General features: G+C 44.8%; 1 protein-coding gene across 2 annotated transcripts in view; it reads left to right on the forward strand.

The window, feature by feature from the left end:
- ABCD2 (ATP binding cassette subfamily D member 2) overlaps positions 1-16,632 on the forward strand; it is an 82,327-nt gene that overhangs the window by 28,498 nt on the left and 37,197 nt on the right. Inside the window, exons 1-2 of one of the 2 annotated variants that reach the window (XM_083399642.1) lie at positions 6,454-7,615; positions 13,071-13,251. In XM_083399642.1, coding sequence (XP_083255768.1) covers positions 6,671-7,615; positions 13,071-13,251 — 1,126 coding nt within the window. In that variant the 5' untranslated portion in view covers positions 6,454-6,670. Of the gene's footprint in view, positions 1-6,453; positions 7,616-13,070; positions 13,252-16,632 lie in introns of those variants that run through there. The other variant, XM_083399643.1, reaches the window with a different exon arrangement.

The following is a 16,632-nucleotide window of genomic DNA, read 5'->3' on the forward strand; positions in this document are numbered from 1 at the left end:
TGCTTGGCTTCTGGTCACCACCGTACCTCAGATTGTGGGGGAAAGCATCTAAATATGACCTCATTGCCCTGTCATGTGTATAGGATTGCAGCCTTGGTCAGGTATCTTCCCTTCTAGTCCTTAAAAAGGGCCATTAAACCCATCCATTTGGTTGGTCAGTAAATATATATTTCATGGGGAAGGTACATTTTACCATATGTGGTGGGACTGAAAGATTATTTTTTAAGAATGGGAAATAATATACAATGAATTGAAAAAAAAATGTTTAAAATAACATTTGTTAAAAAAACCCAAAGCTTTTCTGTTGGGTATTTTGGGACAAGAGTTGCCGAAAGAAAAACGGACATTATTTATGTATACTACAACAGCAGCAAGAATGTTAATAGCACAAAACTGGAAGACCGGAGAAGAACAATGGCAAGACAAGTTGATGAACTATGCAGAGTTAGCAAAATTAACGGACAAGTTGCATGAAAAGGACAATAGTGACTTTGAAAAAGAATGGGACCCCTTTACAACATATTTGCAGAAACAAAAAAACATGGACTCACTGGCAGGATTTAAATAAACATTTACAATTTTATTTACAGAGAACAAGAAATATAACAACGGGAAAACATAGTATCATATATAAACAGTAGATTGTACCATTTGATGTAATAAACCAGAAATGGAGGTTGAGGGAAGTCAACAGTGAGGGGGGAAATTGGAAAATGAATGTTTAGTAATGATTATGGATATTTGTTGCAAGAAAGAAAATCAATAAAAAATAATTTTTTTAAAAAAGTAAAGATATATTTCATGCTTGGTTAACGTGCTATGTTTTGTGCAATGTGCTATAATTATAGCACTATGTATTTATATATAATTAGATATGGGTGCTAATTCACTTGGTGTGATTTTAAAATACTGCAAGCCGAAAGATGTTGCATATCTTGCTGATATGGTCAGCTTTGTGCAAGGTGTCATTTTTGGAGTGCTGTGAGCTTCTTATTATATATGGGTGGTGATATTTGACGTGATTTCAGAATACTGCATGCTGCCTCATTGGTAGAGAAGTGGAATATAAATGGTTAAATGAAAAAGCTGAATAAACGAAGCTTGCTGCACAGACTGTGTTCCATCGGGCTTCACTTTGCAGTTTGCAGTTACATCTAACTTTGGGCTTCCTGACTCATTGCAAAACTCTACTTTCAGTTAGTTCTCCAACTTGCCCTCTTGCTACTGTAATGGCAGTGCTCCAGAAGTCTTCCAAATACCACATTATTTGGTCCACAGGCTTTGCCTCCAAAAACCATCCATGCCCTCCACATTAAATGGCTGTTCCATTCTGAACCATATCATTTGTTTAAAAACAGTTACAATTAAAATAACCAAACTGTATTTTTAAAAGACACACACACACACACACACACACACACACACACACACACGTGTGTATATGTGTATTTCTGGATGTTTATGTGTCTAACAGTGAAATTAGATCATAGTGACCTCCATAAACTGTTAACAACCTGTCTGCATAGATTTCATTTATTTCATTTGACACTTTGGGGCCACTCAACACAGACCAATAAACCAGAGTTACAAACCAGAAGCCGTGTTTAAAGGGGGTGCATGAGCTTTCAAATCACACTCACATGCACTACATTGTTTATGAGAAATGATGGCCACATTTGTTGTGTGTTTGTGTGCGTGTATCTGCAATGTGTACATCTGCCCCTGAATTACAGGGATGTGGAGATGATTGGTGCCATAGTTTGGGGTGAACCTGGCAAGATGGCATGCATATGTGATGGCCTCTCAGTTATAGGTGTGCAGAAAAGCTGTACAGCGTTGACCAGAACCCAGGCCATGAAACATGAGCAGTATTTCAGCTGCTTCCTGGTATGCGTTGGTCCTCAAAGGAAGAAAACTAGATAGGACATGAATGGTTATTAGTCACATTGTAAAAGAAAAAGACGTTTCAAGCCTCTTGTTGCAAAATGGATCGTTGTGTTGGTGCTTATAAGTATTTTAATTAAGAAATTGTTTATTTTTAATTTTTTTAATACAAAGTTATAACAAAACATATTATCCAAAAACATATCCTTATTTCCCCCCCATTTTTCCTCCCCCCCCCCCCACAGAACCCACCCCACCCCCTGACTTCCCTCAGTTCCAGTCTTTGGTTTCTCCAATAATGCTATTTTATGCATGTTACAAAGTTGTATAGATCCTCAAATTGTTTAGCTGATTACAGTGGTGCCTCGCAAGACAAAATTAATTCGTTCTGCGAGTTTTTTCGTCTTGTGAATTTTTTCGTCTTGTGAAGCACGGTTTCCCATAGGAAATGCATTGATGGTTTCCCATAGGAATGCATTGACAGTTTTAAGAAAAAGGTGCAAGATGTTTTCGTCTTGCGAAGCAAGCCCATAGGGAAATTCGTCTTGCGAAGCAACTCAAAAAACAAAAAACTCTTTCGTCTTGCGAGTTTTTCGTCTTGCGAGGCATTCGTCTTGCGAAGTACCACTGTATTATCAACAGAAAAATTGTGAATTTTATTCAAAACCTGCCAAGGAGTCCAGTTCGCTTTGTTGCATCTTCAGATACTTTGTGAAAGGTTCCCATTCATCCTTAAAGTCACAGTTATCCTTGTCCCGTAGCTTATATGTCAATTTTGCCAGTTCTGCATAGTCCATCAATTTGGAGTTTCTTCAGTCTTCCATCCTTGTGCTACCAGAACTCTCGCGGCCGTTGTTGCATACATGAAAATGTTTTTCAACTTTTTTGGCAGGTCTTTCCCTACGATCCCCAACAAAAATGCCTCGGGTTTTTTTAAACAAATGTTAAATGGAACATTTTCTTCAATTCATTGTATATCATTTCCTAAAAATTTTTAATTACCTTACAATCCCACCACATATGATAAAATGTTCCCTCCTTTTCCTTACACTTCCAACATATATTTGAACTAGTTTTGTACATTTTCCCTAACTGCACTGGTGTTGTGTACCATCTGTACATCATCTTCATGTAATTCTCCTTCAATAGGGAACAATCTGTAAATTTTAAGTCAGTTTTCCATAATTTAACCCAAGCTTCCATCATAATGTTGTGACCTACATTTTAATTAAGAAATTGTTTAAAGCATGTTAAAATGGTATACTGGATGTTTTCCTTGTATGTAACTTAGGGGCCAAATTCCACAGTCGGCCAAGCCAGCAGCAGAAAGAAAAAGTCCACGGAAAGGAGCTCTGCAGCTTGAGCTCATTGACATGGGCACCATGTTTTGGCAGCCCTTTGGGTTGCAACCTAAAATACTAAAAAGTGGAAAAAGTTCCACGATTGACGTCACAGCCTTCATGAGACAAGTCAGCATCAAAACAGTGCCATAAAAATGTTGGGCTTGCAGAAAGTGAAAACCTCAAGCCTTAAACTGTATTCTTGCTAGCTCACAAACAAGAATAGATGTTTATATATGTACAGTACGTTATTTAAATCAATGTCAGGATGAGGGCAGCAATAACCACACAGGGTTTTTTCAGATGATAATTACTGTGCTGTGGTCTTCTTAGCACTTTGTCTTTCAGTTCAGCACTTAGCCCATGAGGAAGGTTCTGCTAGCCAAGTTCTGCTATCAATGGAGTGCTGTCAGAGAGCCCAAACATCTTTTGAGGTCGCCACCATTTTTCTGATGCGGCATCTGTGCCTTTAGCAGAAGCAGAAAACAAAACTTTTCTCAACATGCAATTGCATCAATATGGTACCAAGGCCCTGTCCCCCTCATCTCCAAAGCAGCAAACCTATTTTCTATTGCTCAAGGGTCTGTCTGAGAACAGTATAGAAATGACTAGAGAGCTCCTCTCCTTGGTAGGCCATCTGAAAAAACTGCCTTCTTCCCTACAGAACCCCCCCCCCTTAGGTGTTAAGATCAGCAGAGGTTGTTCCATCACTCTCTGAACCTTGGGGGGTTGACAGCCCAGGAGAGGGAATTCTCTGTGGTAGCCCTTAAATTGTGGAACTCTCTCTGCACAGAGGTGTGTCTGGCATCTTCATCATACAGCTTTCAGAAGATGCTGAAGACATCTCTTTAACCTAGCTTTTGACACCTGAGATGTATATTTTTAGGACCCACCTTATTTCTGATTGGAAATTATTTAAAACTCTTTTAACAATGTGTTTTAAGCGCTGTAATCTGCCTTGGGACCTTAGGGTGAAGTGTGGGTTATTAATAATAGCAATAATAATATGTTGATGCTCACCGGAAGGACAGGTCGTGAAGCTGAGGCTCCAATACTTTGGCCACCTCATGAGAAGAGAAGACTCCCTGGAAAAGACCCTGATGCTTGGAAAGATGGAGGGCACAAGGAGAAGGGGACGACAGAGGACGAGATGGTTGGATAGTGTTCTCGAAGCTACCAGCATGAGTTTGACCAAACTGTGGAAGACAGAAGTGCCTGGTGTGCTCTGGTCCATGGGGTCACAAAGAGTCGGACTCGACTAAACGACTAAACAACAACAAAAGAATAGTTTGCACATGCAGATTCATTCACGGAATTCTCAAATCACCTGACCGGTCCCCATTCCTGGGATAACTTCGTTGTTGTTTTTTAAAGTTGATTCCAAACTTTGCATCTCTGATTGCAAGGCTCATTCCAATGTGCAAGGCAGCACTATGCACAGGGAACTTGCATGTGCAGACCCCTTCTTTTTAAAGCCCTGGATGTGAGCAGGGACAATTTCTCAGCTTCCACTGCCTTGCAATGCAACTCTTTTGGGAAGGCTGCAACTGGGCAGAAACAACTGGGGAGAGAGAGGGGCAAGTTTTTGCAGGCTAGGCTACAGATCGATCTCGGAAAGCCTGTGATGATGGGCGGAACTCCTCCTTCCACCCCTCTGTTCCACACCTTCCCCCAGGACAGGAGCATGTGTGGGGCAGCAGATCCCGAAAGGGAATGCACCGAGATCACCGCATGCCACCACTGGGAGAAGAGAGAGCATAGCTGTCAACCGTCCCTTATTTGGCGGGAAACTCCCTTATCCCAGTACCGTTTCCCGCTGCTGTCCCGGACTGATGATGTCCCTTAAATTTCCCGGGTTTCATGCTCGCTTGGTTCAGGAGGGAAGCAGCGGCTAGGGGTCCTCTACCTCGAGAGAGAGCATGAGCTGCCGTGTCTCTGACTCTCCCTTTTCCCCCTCGGGCGCGTCGTGAGGAGATGGGTGGTGGCAGGTGGGCAGGCAGCCCTTCTCTTGCGAGACTTCCACCGCGCTTCCAGGGGAAGCCGGAGACGGCAGCGGCAGCTGAGGAGGCGGCCTGAGGGAGGAGGAAGAGGAGGGGATGGGGAGGGATGCAGAAGGGCGGCACTTTAGTGGCTGCCGTGGCGCCGCAACCACCTCATGCCGGGCTCGCGGGCGGTGTGGGCCAGTCTCTCTCCCTCCCTCTATCTCGAGCGAGGATGGGCCGATGGAACTCCTCATGCCGGGACGACGGCAGCCCCGAGGTGCTGCTTAGCATTCCCTCCAACCAGTGCAGCATCTTAATGTAGTGATTCCCCCCTCTGCATCCCTTTCATAAGTCTATTTTTATAAAGCATTTGTCCATCCATAGTTCAAAATTTTATTACAAGTTTTCTGTCAATCCTACCAATATATATAACTCAATGTATGTATGTATTTGTAATAGCTTTTCAAATAAATTATAAACTTTCCCCATTTTTTATTAAAGAGGTCCTCTTCCTGGTTTCTAATTCTGCCTGTAAGCTTTGCCATCTCAACCTTGTTCATCAGTTTTGTCTGCCACTCTTCTTTGGTGGAAGTCGTAGGCCCTTAGGATCATCTAGTCCAACCCCCTGCAAAACACAGTCAGTCGCAGCCAAAGCAACATGGCTCCATCAGTGCCGGATTGATGTACAGTGGTACCTCGGGTTTAGTACTTAATTCGGTCCGTACTTAACCTGAAACTGTTCTTAACCTGAAGCACCACTTTAGCTAATGGGGCCTCCTGCTGCTGCCGCGCTGCCGGAGCACGATTTCTGTTCTCATCCTGAAGCAAAGTTCTTAAGGTACGAGGTACTATTTCTGGGTTAGCAGAGTCTGTAATCTGAAGCGTATGTAACCTGAAGTGTATGTAACCCGAGGTACCACTGTACAAGCTAAGCAAAATCCCTTATTTTGGCTGCTGATCCCTTATTTTCGAGGCTGCTGGTCCCTTATTTTCAAATCTGTAAATTGACAGCTATGAGAGAGAGAGAGAGAGAGAGAGAGAGAGAGAGAGATGACAGCTGATGCTTTCGACGCTACACCAACCCGGCAGCGGAAAGGATTTCCGCTGCTCGGCTTCGGAATCCCACTTTTTAACCGAGAGCGCTGTGGAGGACCAGAAGGAAAGCGACGCCGCTCGCCGGCCGAGGATTTCCCAGGCCTCGGCGACCAATGAGCGGGCGGCGGGGGCGTGGCTTGCCGCGGCGGGGTGGGCAATGATTCGCCGGTGGTGGCAGGGAAAAAGCCTCGGCTGCCGGCGGACCCGGAGTCATTCCGCCTGGGTCGCGGGCGCGATCGGCGGCGTGGGGGGAAGGGGGCCACGTGAAGATGGGTCTCCCCAGGCCTGGATGAGCGGCTGCCGTCCCTGCGCCCCTCCCTCTGGGCGGGTGGAATAGATAAGCCAGGCAGGAGGAGGATCCCCGGGAAAATGCCCCCCGGGCGCGAGAAATGGAGCCGCTCGGGCGCCGCGAAGAGGGCGGCGTGCTTGCTGGCTGCGGTGTACGGGCTGAAGATCCTCTGCCCGCTGGTCCGCAGGCGGCTCCGGCAGGCGGGCTGCAAGAAGGAGCCGCAGCAGAGGCAGATCGCCAGCGGCAGCCGGGCTGATCTTCCTCCGGAGCTGCAGCTGCTGCCTTGCCCGGGTCTCCCCGCCGCCGGCCGAGCGTCTCCGGCGGCCAATGCGGAATTTTTCCGCCAGCTGCTGGCGCTGCGCAAGATCCTCTTCCCGCGGGCGGTGAGCGCGGAGAGCGGCTGGCTGTGCCTGCACTCGGCGGCGCTGGTGTCGCGGACCTTCCTCTCCATCTACGTGGCCGGCCTGGACGGCAAGATCGTCAAGAGCATCGTGGAGAAGCGGCCGCGCAGCTTCGCCTGGAAGCTAATCAAGTGGCTGGCCATCGCCATCCCGGCCACCTTCGTCAACAGCGCCATCCGCTACCTGGAGGGCAAGCTGGCGCTGGCTTTCCGCACCCGCCTGGTGGATCACGCCTACCAGACCTACTTCGCCGACCAGACCTACTACAAGGTGATCAACATGGACAGCCGGCTGGCCAACCCGGACCAGTCGCTCACCGAGGACATGGCCATGTTCTCGCAGTCGGTGGCGCACCTCTACTCCAACCTGACCAAGCCCATCCTCGACGTGGTGCTCACCTCCTACACCCTCATCCAGACGGCCAGGTCCAGGGGGGCCAGCCCCATCGGGCCCACGCTCCTGGCCGGGCTGGTGGTCTACACCACCGCCAAGGTGCTCAAAGCCTGCTCGCCCAGGTTTGGCAAGCTGGTGGCCGAGGAGGCCCAGCGCAAGGGCTACCTGCGCTACGTCCACTCTCGGATCATCGCCAACGTGGAGGAAATCGCCTTCTACAGGGGTCACAAGGTAAGAAGAAGAGGAGGAGGAGGAGGAGGAGGAGACACAGGAGCTGGGTGACATCGGAGACAGGAGAGACCTCTCAGCTGTAGTACTTGGCAATCCCTCCTTCTGCTGCTGCCCTCATCCCTGGGAGAGTTGAATTCCTATGACACCCAGACCTGTTTACAATATCCTGCAAGCTTAGTAAATGAGCTTTGTTTTTCTCCTTTACCTGGAAAAGGCCAGAGCAAGTGCTGGCAGTAGTAGCTTAACAATCCTTAGCTCTCTCCCTTTAATACGTGCTAAGTACTCTTTTCTTCCTACAAAAGGGTGAATTTCCCTTCTGTTGCAGCCACAGTGGCTGCAGAACCTGAGGTTTGGGATTAATTAATACAGAATAAAAAGGCCACGGACTTATCTGCACACTCCCATGTAAATCCCATTTTCTACTCTTTCTCTCCCAGTTGTTTGGATGACTGATAGTGCAGGCCTATGCATGACTAACTCAGAAGTAAATCCATCATATTCAGTAGGGCTTACTCCCGTGTAAGAGTGCCAAAGGCTGCAATCCCTAAACCCTTACTGGCAAGTAAGCTCCACTGAATTTAGAGGGACTCACTCCTGAGAAAGCACATGTGAGTGCTAAACATACAATGGGCTTTGTTTTCATTCATTTCTTATAGACTGTTCTTCCTATTCTTTCAAATGTACTGGTTGCAAGAAATCATTTCCCCTCCCCCTCCTGTCCCACCCACCCTGATCAATGCAGCACTTTCACTTGGCAGCCTGGGGAAAACTTTGCTCTTTCAATGTGGACAGCAATACAACCTTTGCCATTGATCTGCGTAGCTGAGCAGAGATGCAGCGCTGCAAAGTCTTTAAATAGCTCAGGCCAAAGTGTTGTGGGTGCTTTAACAACTAGTTACATAAAATGAATGAGTGTTTTTAAAAAATCAAGGTGGCAAATATATTCAGTGCACATTTTAAAAAATTGTTTTAATGTGGGGACACAGTTTTCCACCTTAAAAACAGGCTCTTCTTATGTCACTAACCTGGACCTGGGTCCCTGCTTGCACCAGAACGTCTTATGGTGTCACATTGGTCTTTAGCACAGCTGGAAGGAGAAGAAGTTGTCTTCCTTGGAGCAATACAAGGAGAGACTCCCATCACCATCATGGCTGTGCTGATGAGCAAGGAACTGGCCTAGACTTAGAGCTGGTGCAAGAACAATGCAGGCCTGATTCATACCAGCTGCACCTCCAAATTCTCCCAAAATGTTGCTTTCTCTTAATGGGTTAGGAGAGCTGGAAAAAAATAAAATCTGGCAACCAATGTGCCCTTTGGTTTCAGATGGTACATGGGTAAACGAGACTAGAAAACCCAGAACAAGCTAAGCCTCCTAGAACAAAATAATACATCAAGAAGCTTAGTTTGCTCAGAACTATACTTAATAGTTCCATACTTAATAGTTCCATACATAATAGTTTCCATACTTAATGCTGAATACATCAATTCTGGTAAATGAACCACCACATACACTGGAAGGCTGTGAAAATTTGTGTCCCAGGCTTTTAGACTCATCTACCCATGTACCATCTGAAACCAAAGGGGCACATTGTTTGCCAGATGTGAAATATATTGGCATTCTTTTCAGCTCTCCTACCCTACCAAGTTTTCCAAGTTTTATTGCGGCAAAAGCCAGTAACACTAAACACCATAAGATCAGACAAAAGGAAACCAACTACTCCTACCCTACTATCTGGGGACGCGGGTGGCGCTGTGGGTTAAACCACAGAGGACTTGCCAGTCAGAAGGTCGGCAGTTTGAATCCCCGCAACGGGGTGAGCTCCCGTTGCTCGGTCCCTGCTCCTGCCAACCTAGCAGTTCGAAAGCACGTCAAAGTGCAAGTAGATAAATAGGTACCGCTCCAGCGGGAAGGTAAACGGTGTTTCCATGCACTGCTCTGGTTCGCTAGAAGCGGCTTAGTCATGCTGGCCACATGACCCGGAAGCTGTACGCCGGCTCCCTCGGCCAATAAAGCGAGATGAGTGCCGCAACCCTAGAGTCGGCCACGACTGAACCTAATGGTCAGGGGTCCCTTTACCTTTACCCTACTATCTAGAATAGAAGTTTTCTGGCTATAGCCTTCCTAACCCTTTAAGGCTATGCAGGAAATGATTGATATGCAGCCATGGGCAAGTTTAGCAGTCAGTGTTTGAGGAATCGGACTTGCAGCATGTGGGCATGTGCTTGGTGGTGCCCACTCAACTGCTTGGCATGGGGAAATGTGGCACTGCTGGTGATAAGTGCTTTGATGTGGCACTCGCATATGCAGCCATCACAGTTTGTACCGGTTTTAGCAGTCCTCTTGCAACTTACAGTGATTGTGTGTGTGGGCATCACGTGGAGGCAGTGGTTCATATGGTCAGAGCGTCCACACAATGCGATGAAGAACCCATGCAGCCTCACAAGGGATTGCATGTGGGCCAATGGGAGTCTGAACCAAGTCTCAGGCTTATTCAGAGGAAAACAGAAAGGAAAGTTGATCAAAGGGATATTATTATCTGAGTGTATAACAGAACCTATACCCTGGTCCTGAATGGGGTAACTGTGCCCCTGAAGGACCAGGTGCGCAGCCTGGGAGTCATTTTGGACTCACAGCTGTCCATGGAGGCGCAGGTCAATTCTGTGTCCAGGGCAGCTGTCTACCAGCTCCATCTGGTATGCAGGCTGAGACCCTACCTGCCCACAGACTGTCTCGCCAGAGTGGTGCTTGCTCTAGTTATCTCTCGCTTGGACTACTGCAATGCGCTCTCCGTGGGGCTACCTTTGAAAGTGACCCGGAAACTGCAATTAATCCAGAATGCGGCAGCTAGACTGGTGACTGGGAGTGGCCACCGGGACCACATAACACCGGTCCTGAGAGATCTGCATTGGCTCACAGTACGTTTCCGAGCACAATTCAAAGTGTTGGTGCTGACCTTTAAAGCCCTAAACGGCCTCAGTCCCGTATACCTGAAGGAGCGTCTCCACCTCCATCGTTCTGCCTGGACACTGAGATCCAGCGCCGAGGGCCTTCTGGCGGTTCCCTCATTGCGAGAAGTGAGGTTACAGGGAACCAGACAGAGGGCCTTCTTGGTTGTGGCGCCGCCCTGTGGAACGCCCCACCTTCAGATGTGAAGGAAATAAGCAGCTATCTTCTTATTAAAAGACATCTGAAGGCAGCCCTGCTTAGGGAAGTTTTTAATATTTAATGCTGTATTGATTTTAACACTTGATTGGAAGCCGCCCAGAGTGGTATAAATAATAAATTATTATTATTATTATTATTATTATTAAGGGTTAATCCTCTGAAAAATAATGGACTGCTCATTTTCACATTCAGCAACTATCAGGTACCTAAGCCTATTTCAGTTATGCACTTAAATAGAGCATTCTCCACAAAAACAGAGTTGAGAATTCCTGAGGATGTCCAGCAAATGGTTTTTTCGCCATACTTCAAATATCTCAGCTCCAGGCAGAAGCACACAAACATTATTAAAAGCAATTTTTATAATCAAGTTTGACTGAATCAAAGCTCCTAGAATTCTCTGACCTAAGTAAGACTTGCAGGTCTGAATCTAAAAGCAGCAACAAAGCCATTAAGTTATAATTTGCTTTTAAGTTATTTATCCTTGCCTTGGCTCCTGGTTTGTATTTTGATGCAGTTAAAAATAACAACGCAATGTTTCGTTTTAATTTGAAGATGGGTATTTGCTAAAATAACCATTCATTTGCAAACAGCAATTCTGATTCATAAATATCTGTACTCGTTATAAAAGTATTATCATCATCATCCATGCTGTAAGTGATTGAGTTGATGTTAGCATTAACTGGCCAGATGTTCAGCTGGTATATGTTGGTAGAGATTCCTTAGCCAAGCAAAATGAAGAGAGTTGCAGGATGTTTAAAGGATTAGCTGTTATTCCAAAGCAGCAGTGTCCCATAGGAGCCAGAGGGTGTAACTTGTTCCATAACATTACATCTTGAAAGGATGCCATAGGATAGTGCAAAGATCTACACTGAACTTGATGGAGAAGCTGTAGAATGGGTAGAGTTGTAATGAGTCACCGTTTTATGTGACTGAGGAGATGGAGCTTAGTGGTAGAACATATATGGTGTCCCACGTTCAACCCTCTCACATTTCTATATAGATATGGAAGCAGGGCTGAGATGTACTTCTGTCTAATACCCTGGAAGTCTTCTGCCCATCAGAGTAGGCAGTATTTGGGCTATAGGTACAGCCCTCATGGAACTGGGGTAGGTTGCTGTTGGGTGTACACACCTTGATTTGCTGCTACGTAATATGTGAAACAACCAGGATCAGGTGTCTTGAATCAACAGGTCTACCTATGTTACCATATTAATACAAAGGTTGCTTTTCTGGTGGTTCCAGGTGGGACACAAAGTGGAAGCATGAGTGAGTAACAATCTCTTGCCATGCTTATTATCATTATCTTACACGAAGCCTGGGAATTAGCATATCTCCATTGGTGGCTGTTGCCCATTAGGATTGGTAGAAGAGAAGGCAGTAAGTAAAACCACAGTCAATTAATTCTAGTTTTGTCTCCATCCTCCTCCCTGCTGAGTTCTGCAAGAGCAACTCTGAGGCTAAGGTGGATGAAGCTGACAAGCAGTGCCACCTCGCTGGACTGGTTGTAAGAATTTGGGCAAGCAGGTGAGGATTGGGTGAGGGCAGACTGAGGTTGGTAGAGCAGTGCTTTGCTTGCCTTAATGTTTCAGCCTCCGCTGCATATCTCACTTCTAGGAAGATATGTCCAAGCCACCCTGTTTGGGTTGTTGAGTTGATCAAAATATACCGAGACCCTGTCTAACAGTATTAATAATAATAATAATAATAATTAATAATTATTTATTTATACCCCACCCATCTGGCTAGGTTTCCCCAGCCGCTCTGGGCAGCTCTCAACAGAATATTAAAAGCACGATAAAAAACTTCCCTAAACAGGGCTGCCTTCAGATGTCTTCTAAAAGTCAGATAGTTGTTTATTTCCTTGACATCTGACGGGAGGGCGTTCCACAGGGCAGGTGCCACTACTGAGAAGGCCCTTTGCCTGATTCCCTGTAACCTCACTTCTCGCAGGGAGGGAGCTGCCAGAAGGCCCTCGGTGCTGGACCTCAGTGTCTGATCAAAACGATGGAGATGGAGACGCTCCTTCAGGTATAGTGGGCCGAGGCTGTTTAGGGCTTTAAAAGGCCAATGTAGGTCTTTCAGGACTGGTGTTAATGGTGTGCTAAAAGCCAGGTAAGAATATGAGTTTACTTACTGGTCACCTGGCATTGTTGAATATATCTCTGGACAGATATATATTCACTTGTTTAGGCTTATCTGTTTAAAGTGCATACATAATCATCTTTATCTGTTTAAAGTGCCTACATAATGTTCCATGCTCTTATCAGTATCTGCATTTTTACACTGTAGGTAGAAATGAACCAACTACAGAAAAGTTACAAAGCTCTAGCAGACCAAATGAACCTCATTTTGTCGAAACGCTTATGGTACATCATGCTGGAGCAGTTTCTGATGAAGTACGTCTGGAGCAGCAGCGGCTTGATTATGGTGGCTGTACCTATTATCACTGCGACGGGATTTGCTGATGGCGGTAATAACATTTTATTGAACGTGAAACGTTTTGTGTGGCGGTTTCGTCCCAGTGGGATTATCTGGAGGAATCGGTCAGAAAGGTGTCTACATATTCTTAGCTGCAGCAACCCTGTGTCTCCCCAGCATTGTGTGGCTAGGTGGAACAACTCTAGGAAAAACGACCGTATTTTTCGCTCTATAAGACGCACCAGACCACAAGACGCACCTAGTTTTTGGAGGAGGAAAACAAGAAAAAAAACTTCTGAATCTCAGAAGCCAGAACAGCAAGAGGGATTGCTGTGCAGTGAAAGCAGCAATCCCTCTTGCTGTTCTGGCTTCTGGGATAGCTGCACAGCCTGCATTCGCTCCATACGACGCACACACATTTCCCCTTACTCTTTAGGAGGGAAAAAGTGTGTCTTATAGAGCAAAAAATACGGTAAGTTATAAAAACAGCTGTCCTACTCAAAAACCTTTTGTTGCCTTGGGCAGAATAGTAAATGGTGCCCCCAGGCTCAAGTCAAGGTGCTTAGTGCCCAAGGTAGGTCAAATTACTTTGGTGCCTGAGGCAGAAAACCCCCCATCACGTTTTCTTGGCAGTAAACGTACAATAATACTAAAAGAAACAACTACAGATTTGTTGCCCTTTAAATAAAGGTGGGTCCATCTATTGCTATTACACACATGCAATTTTTGTTCTTTTCTTTATTGTTTCTGATAACTAGTTTAGCACATCATGCAATGCCTTTTCTGCACTTGCAAGCAGTCTCAGAAAGAAAGAAAGAAAGAAAATGAGATGAATTCTAGCCAGTTCATACCGTGTAATCAATACATTAAACTGACTTGTGCAAACACTATTTATTATATTCAGCATTTAGTTATCGCCTATCCCTCTGCAGCAGTGGATATATGCAAATGGGGTCTGAAACAAACCATTGAATGGGGCAGCCTGACATGTCAGGATATTCCAGTAAATTATTCTCCCTCTTTCCTCCCCACCCCATGCCTCAAACGAGGCTTGATTTGGGATGCATAAATCTCTGAATTCCAGTTTCACTCCCTTTTGTCATTTTTCCAGACTTCTCCACATTTCCTTGTCAGTTTGCGTTTTAAAAAAAAGTTAAGGTTTTTTCCTCCCTCACAACGCAAACATAATTCCTAGTGACAAAAACAAAATGATTCCCCACAAAGTACATTTCTTTATTCAACTATGCATTATTGTAATATTCTCAAACGGGGGGGGGGGGTGTCTTGTTTTCTAAAATAATAAGAACATATTTAATAGCTGTTCTAGTCAAAACAAGCAAATGAAAGTTGAGCCTTGAAAGGAATTTGTTCTCTCGGCACATGCTCTGAAGGGACATAACACGGGGACTTTGCTGAAACTAATTCGTTTTTTGCCAGTGCCTGGGAACACCGCCTTGAATTCTGTGGAAAAATATAGTGAATATAAATGATAATAATAATATAATAACAATTTAATATTTCGACCCAACGCATCTGGCTGTGTCTCCCCAGCCACTCTGGGCGGCTTCCAACAAAAGATTAAAAATACATTAAAACTTCAGTCATTAAAAACTTCCCTAACGAAACAAACTGTTAGAGTTCTAGTAATGATCAGTGATTAATGGTAGAGGTGAAGAAATTATTCAGGATTTACAGTACAAATCCTATGTGACTCTAATCCGCCCCTGAGCTCAGTGGAGCTTGCCCTCCCAATTTCAGGCCTGGCTATGGGATAGACACAGCCATGGTTCTCTTATTGGACGACTTACACTGAGGGCTGGATGAGGAAGTTCAGTCAGATTGGTTCTCCTGAACCTCTAAGTAACTTCATTCTCGAACGCCGAAAACCAGGAAGTAAGTGTTCTGGTTTTTGAATGTTTTTCGGAAGCCAAACATCCAACACGGCCTTCGCTTAAGTGCAGGAAGCTCCTGCAGCCAATCAGAAGTTGCGTCTTGGTTTTGGAACAGTTTTGGGAGTCGAAAGGACTCCCGGAATGGAGTGTGTTCAAGAACCAAGGTTCCACTGTAATGCAGAGGTTTTGGCTGAAGTGGCATCACTCTGTGAGTGAAAATTTTGTTTCCATCTGCTTCTCCAAGGAAGGTGATGCTCTGTATATGGCTGCTTTTTAAAGATAATTTGGAACCTTCCAGCGGTGAACAATATGGCTGCCCATGTGACTTAGACGTGTTTTATTGCTTTTAAACGTCGCTAGTTTTATTTGTTCGTCATTTTTAGCATTATGCTTTTGAATAATCAATATGCAATATAAATAACCGTAAACTTCTGTGTCACCTTGGGAAGGGCAGCTTATAAATATTATAAATAGATATATACAGTGTGTACAAGAATGAAGCCTTAGCTTCCTAAACTCTTTGACTTTCTAAGGCTTCCTAAATTCTACTTTGATGACAGGTTGGTTTGTTTTTTTAACACACACATAATAGAATTTGCCTTCAGTCAATTGCACTACGGATTATGTTTTATTTTAATACAATAATTGATTGTATTCCCTTCTGGGATCATTTTGTATGATGAAAAGAGGGACAGAATGAACAAACGAATGAGTGAAATATTTTTAAGACGTACAAAGAGGAATCATGGGGCATTGGGTGACAAACCACTGGGTAATGGCAAAGCCGAAAACAATTGTTGTCATTTGGTTGCTCATGTGAAACTATTTGTATTTATTTTTATATAAAAAATTCTGTCCCACCCTTCTGGTCCCTACTCAGGGTGTCTTGCAAGAATTTAAAACCTTACTGTCCTTTAAAAACAACACATGGGTTTTTGAAATCCACATAATCGTGAATCCCTTCCCGAAGTTTCAGTTTTATATTGTAAAATGCCCTGTGATCCTTGGATGAAGAGCTGTATAGAAACTTAATAAATAATAATAATAATTCAGTTAAAGTTCAGTGAAAATACAACAGAAGCAGAGACATGAACCACACTTTTAAAATAAAATATTAGGTGCTTAGCAAAGAAAACGCTTGCCAAACTTTATAAAAGTCTTCACCTTCTTTTTTTCTCCTCCTTCTTTGGCGATCACTTGTAGCCGAGTAAGATTGTCTTCCATAAACACGGTTTTAACAATGAGTCCGTAAGTGATGCTGGAGGCCAATTGTGTCCTCACCAGCCAGCACATGACAACTAGAGAGTGGCTTTTTTACCCCTGCATGGTTTTTGGTGCTCCTCAAAGGCCCTATCTCTTGCCACAATCAGTTGTGCTCCACACTAAGAGGAGTGGAGGGAGCAGGTAAATTGATATAGCAGAATGTATTCCTTTGGGTATTTTGGATCCGAGGCCTTTGGGTCAAAGCTTTATCACCCGATAGCTACATGGTCCTCCAAGGAAGAAGAAGACGAAGAAGAGTTTGGATTTGATATCCCGCT

This window comes from Podarcis tiliguerta, assembly GCF_965153285.1.
Source record: "Podarcis tiliguerta genome assembly, chromosome: 10".
NCBI classification, from domain to species: Eukaryota; Metazoa; Chordata; class Lepidosauria; order Squamata; family Lacertidae; genus Podarcis; species Podarcis tiliguerta.